Here is a 4,170-nt window from a genome sequence, read left to right as displayed (position 1 = left end):
CAGCAAACATTGAAAAGTTCCCTATAAAAGTTAGTGCAATAACTTCTCAAGGAAAATTCTCAATGCATAAAGTTAGACCTATCAAACAAACTACTACATAGGAAGTTCTTTGAGGACTATAATTATCCCTCACAATTTGTGGAAAACGATTTCTTTACAAGAGTTATATAGCATAGAATGTCTTATGGTAGGCTTTTATTGGCTTAGACGCCAGCTGTCATCCGTGGTAAGGTCGTATGCATTGCACAATTAAGTCAATTGGTAAATACTACTGTACATGAAAAGAAGGACAGATAATAACACATTACTCACTCCAATCCATAATAACACTAATAGGGTGGTAATTGGACTAGAGTGCTTTATTCAGAAAATGAAAAGGAAGACAAAAACATACTAATAGCGTGGTGATTGGCTAGAGTTATTATTCAGCAAAGGAATGGAGTATCATTAACGAAATCATGAACGAGTACAATGTACAAAACCTCGCAAGTTGCAAGGGCTAGAATGGAAAAGAGTCGGCTCCTTCAAATTCCAAACCTGAAAAGTCTGAAGCCGAAACGAAACGAAAGCGAGGCAGAAACTAGGGCCACACCACACGCTTCCTTCCTCCCCCCGCCGCTCCGAAACTGAAAACCGAACAAAGTCCACATCTTGGCATCCATCTCTTCCCCGTCTCCGGCCTCCGGCCTCCACCCATCTCCATGTGGCTGCCCTGGGTCAAGACGCGCCCGTCCTCCGACTCCACCACCTGCTCCTCCACCGCGCTCTCCGCCGCCTCGCCGCGCCTCTCCTTCTCCTCCCCCTCCCTCAAAGATCTCCAGGCCCTCCTCCGCTCCGACCCCCCGTCCCTGCCCTTCCCCTCCCCGTCCCCGCCGCCGCCGCACACCGCCCCCCGCTCCCCCGCCGCCGTCCGCGTGTTCCACCGCGTCCGGGTCGCCACCTCCGCCCTCCGTGCGCTCCGCACCCTCCAGGCGCCGCCCGCCGCCGCCACCGAGGCCGACCGCCGCGTCGTCCTCTACTACACCTCCCTCCACGTCATCCGGACCACCTTCGAGGACTGCCGCGCCGTGCGCACCATCCTGCGCGGCCTCCGCGCCTCCGTCGACGAGCGCGACCTCGCCATGGACGCGGGCTACCTCGACGAGCTCGCCGCGCTCCTCCCGCGCGGCCGCCGCGTCACGCTGCCCCAGGTCTTCGTGGGCGGGCGCCACCTCGGCGGCGCCGACGAGCTCCGCCGCCTGCACGAGTCCGGCGAGCTCCGGCGCGTCGTGGCCGGCGCCGCCTCCCTCGCCGCCTGCGCGCGGTGCGGCGGCGAGCGCTACGTGCTCTGCGGCAGCTGCGACGGCAGCCACAAGCGCTACAGCCTCAAGGGCGGCGGCGGCTTCCGCGCCTGCGCCGGCTGCAACGAGAACGGCCTCGTCCGCTGCCCCGACTGCTCCCCGCCGGCCGTCTGATCCAGATCCACAAAAGGTTCCAATCTACTGATGATGACCTGTAGCAGATGTTTTTAATTTTCTAGCAGTGTCAAAATCGAGATAAGAAAATGAGTTATGTGTGTGTGTGACTGTGTAGCTGTTACTACTACTTGATTTAGTGTAACTCGTGTTTGATACTACAGTACTGTGTGATCAGCTGGGAGCTGCAAGTTTTAGCATTTCCTAACTTACATCTCCAGCTCGATTGGATGTGTGTGCACTGTGCTTTCTCTTGGCCAAGCTATGCCGAGAAGATTAATTAATTCTGAATCTGAGTGCGTTGCATTACCCTAGTAGTAAATGTTTGATAAATGTTAGTGGCAGTACGGCTTTATACTCGTGGTTAAGAAAGATTTACAGGTGTGATTTACCGTAAGGCTTCTGCTCATATGAGCATGAGATGCTCATTCCGTGCATTTGCATGATTTTTTTTTTGTCATTCCAAAATGCTGAACGATCGAGTTTGAACGGTTGGTATCGTGTTGTTCGTTTGCGGAGAAGCACTGTTGAGGTTTCTAAAAAGCTGCTACACGCCATGCCTGAATTTATGACACCGGGCTGCAGCAGCATTCAGGCCAACGGCAGCTCGTTTTGGAGCTTGCGGCGTTGCCGAGATCTTACGGCTGCCGCGCCGGAAAAAGGCGATCTTACCGGAAAAGCTAGCCGTCCCGCCGAGGACGCAGGTGGAGGCTTTTTCTCCGATGTCCCCTCTCGCACGGGGAAAAAGAAGAAGGGGAGCTCGTGCGGTGTTTTGAATGCGATCTGATTGGTAGAGTGGCCGTTGGATACGACTAATTGTACTTAACTTGAATAGCCATGATCAGGACGAGTTTTGACAAATTATCACGAGAGATCAATCAATCAGTGAGAAATTATTTGCAGGGCGAGTTTTGTTTGCCACTTGAATAGGCATTATCAAGGACGCCACTTTTTTACTTAGGGCATCTCCAGCGGCGCGACGCATTTCAGACGTTCGAAATGTCCGTTTGCGTCGCGCGGCGGATGCGAGACAGACCGTTTTTGTCCGCGCGTCCGTTTGCACCCTGGGGTGGCTCCAGCGGCGCGACGCATTTTCGCGTTTGCATCAAATATGAAGTTTTGAAACAACAAATAGGATTTCAACGAAGTCATAGTTATTACATTTAAATTTTGAAAAGTCTACATGAAAATAAGATACTAGTCCTCTAGGCATGATCTTCATGGCCAGGCATGGTCCATTGATGCTCAATCAGATCCGTCTGCAGCTGTTTGGAGACGGTATCGTTTGTGACTTCTACATTCATATGTAGATAGTCCTCCCAAGTAGTTTGAGGTGAACTCGTGGATCATGGAGGCCGCAGTAGTTGTCAATGTGTGCGCCGACTGATCGGACTCGTCGTCCGAAGAGGAGTCAACGATCTCCGCGCGGAACTTCTCCACCATATGCCACGCGTCCATCTGCGTCGATACGAACTGTTGATCAATGGCCGCGCACAAATCGCGCCGAAAAAACGAGAAGGAACCTACCGGCGCAATAGGTCGAACAGGTCGTGGGCGGCGCGGAAGGGCGGCGCAACCGACAACGTTTCGCCCGAAACATGCAGGGGTTCGCCGGAGCCAACCCCGAGTACGATCCTGCTCTCCGTGCGGCGACAACGGTGCCGGCGGCAATCTTCTGTGCGCCACGGCGGACGGCGGGGATTGGGGCGGGGCGTCGCACTAGGGCACCAACGAGGGTGAAAAAAGAAATCGGTCGAAGCGGTCGATTTTGCTCTCGCCGACTTGCGGGACCGGGTAAGAAATGGAGGACGCCGGCAGCGTCGCAGCGTCATGAGACGCAAACCTGGCGCATTGGGCCAGGTTTGCGTCTCCGCGGACGGACCGGTCACTTTGCGTCGCCCCGCTGGAGCAGGGCCCTTTCCGGTCACGGCGGATGAAAACGGTCGCTCAACGACCATTTGCGTCGCGCCGCTGGAGATGCCCTTATATATGGTATTGGTACTTATAGGGGTTTGGTTAGGCATCTACAACGGGCCACCGCATTCGGACATAATCTCTCCTTTTGCTATCCGCGTCCCAAACATCGCTCCATAGACAGATGAGTTGGCCAATTTTGGTTTGTTTATCCTGCAGAGCCTTTGCATTGCCGCGGCCAGCGTGCGTGTCCGCACAAGTCCTCCGTAGAGTTTTTTCAGACCACTAAATGCGCCTTCAGAAGCTTCAGCTTCAAAACCCTAGTAGGCCACAAAAACCTTGGCTTTATCGCCATGGTGAAGGGCGGCATGTAGTTTCGCCCAGGGTATGAGGCATGCGACTCTAGCTTCGACGGATGCACTCACCGTTTCTTCTGCAAGCTTGCCGCCAGGCTACCGCGACCACCTCTCGTGCCGCGCTCTGATCGACACGTCTGGGTCAAGGTGGAGGTAGCATGGTGGTTCGATGAGGCGGGTGTACCGCTGCCTTGGCCGGATGTACATCCCCACGCACGGGCTCGCCCGCCGCCGCAAGATCTGGCGACTTCCCTCGGATCTGCGGGACCTGTGTACGCAGTGAACTCGCATGTGTGGGCAATAGGGTTTGAGGCCGAGCACGATGCAGGGCGTCAATCCATTGAGGCTTACCTAGAGTGGCATCGACGACATCGACTATGAGGCGTGTGAGGCGTAGGAGGAGCAGGCGGCGCCGCCCCATATGGCGCAGTGAAGCAGGAGGCGCC

At 54.9% G+C, this 4,170-nt stretch overlaps 1 protein-coding gene across 1 annotated transcript; it reads left to right on the top strand.

Annotated features, from left to right (window-relative positions):
- The first annotated feature begins 538 nt into the window (after positions 1-538).
- LOC127344728 (uncharacterized protein At5g39865-like) lies at positions 539-1,763 on the top strand. Its single transcript, XM_051371061.1, has one exon. It carries the CDS (start codon positions 702-704, stop codon positions 1,452-1,454), a length of 753 nt encoding a protein of 250 aa, XP_051227021.1. The 5' UTR covers positions 539-701; the 3' UTR covers positions 1,455-1,763.
- Positions 1,764-4,170: the final 2,407 nt, after the last annotated feature.

Source organism: Lolium perenne, chromosome 3, assembly GCF_019359855.2.
Source record: "Lolium perenne isolate Kyuss_39 chromosome 3, Kyuss_2.0, whole genome shotgun sequence".
Classification (NCBI taxonomy): domain Eukaryota; kingdom Viridiplantae; phylum Streptophyta; class Magnoliopsida; order Poales; family Poaceae; genus Lolium; species Lolium perenne.
This window is presented reverse-complemented; position numbering and strand designations above follow the sequence as displayed.

Coding starts and splice junctions, on each gene's coding strand:
- LOC127344728 (XM_051371061.1), top strand. CDS start 702: ATGTGGCTGCCCTGGGTCAAGACGCGCCCGTCCTCCGACTCCACCACC.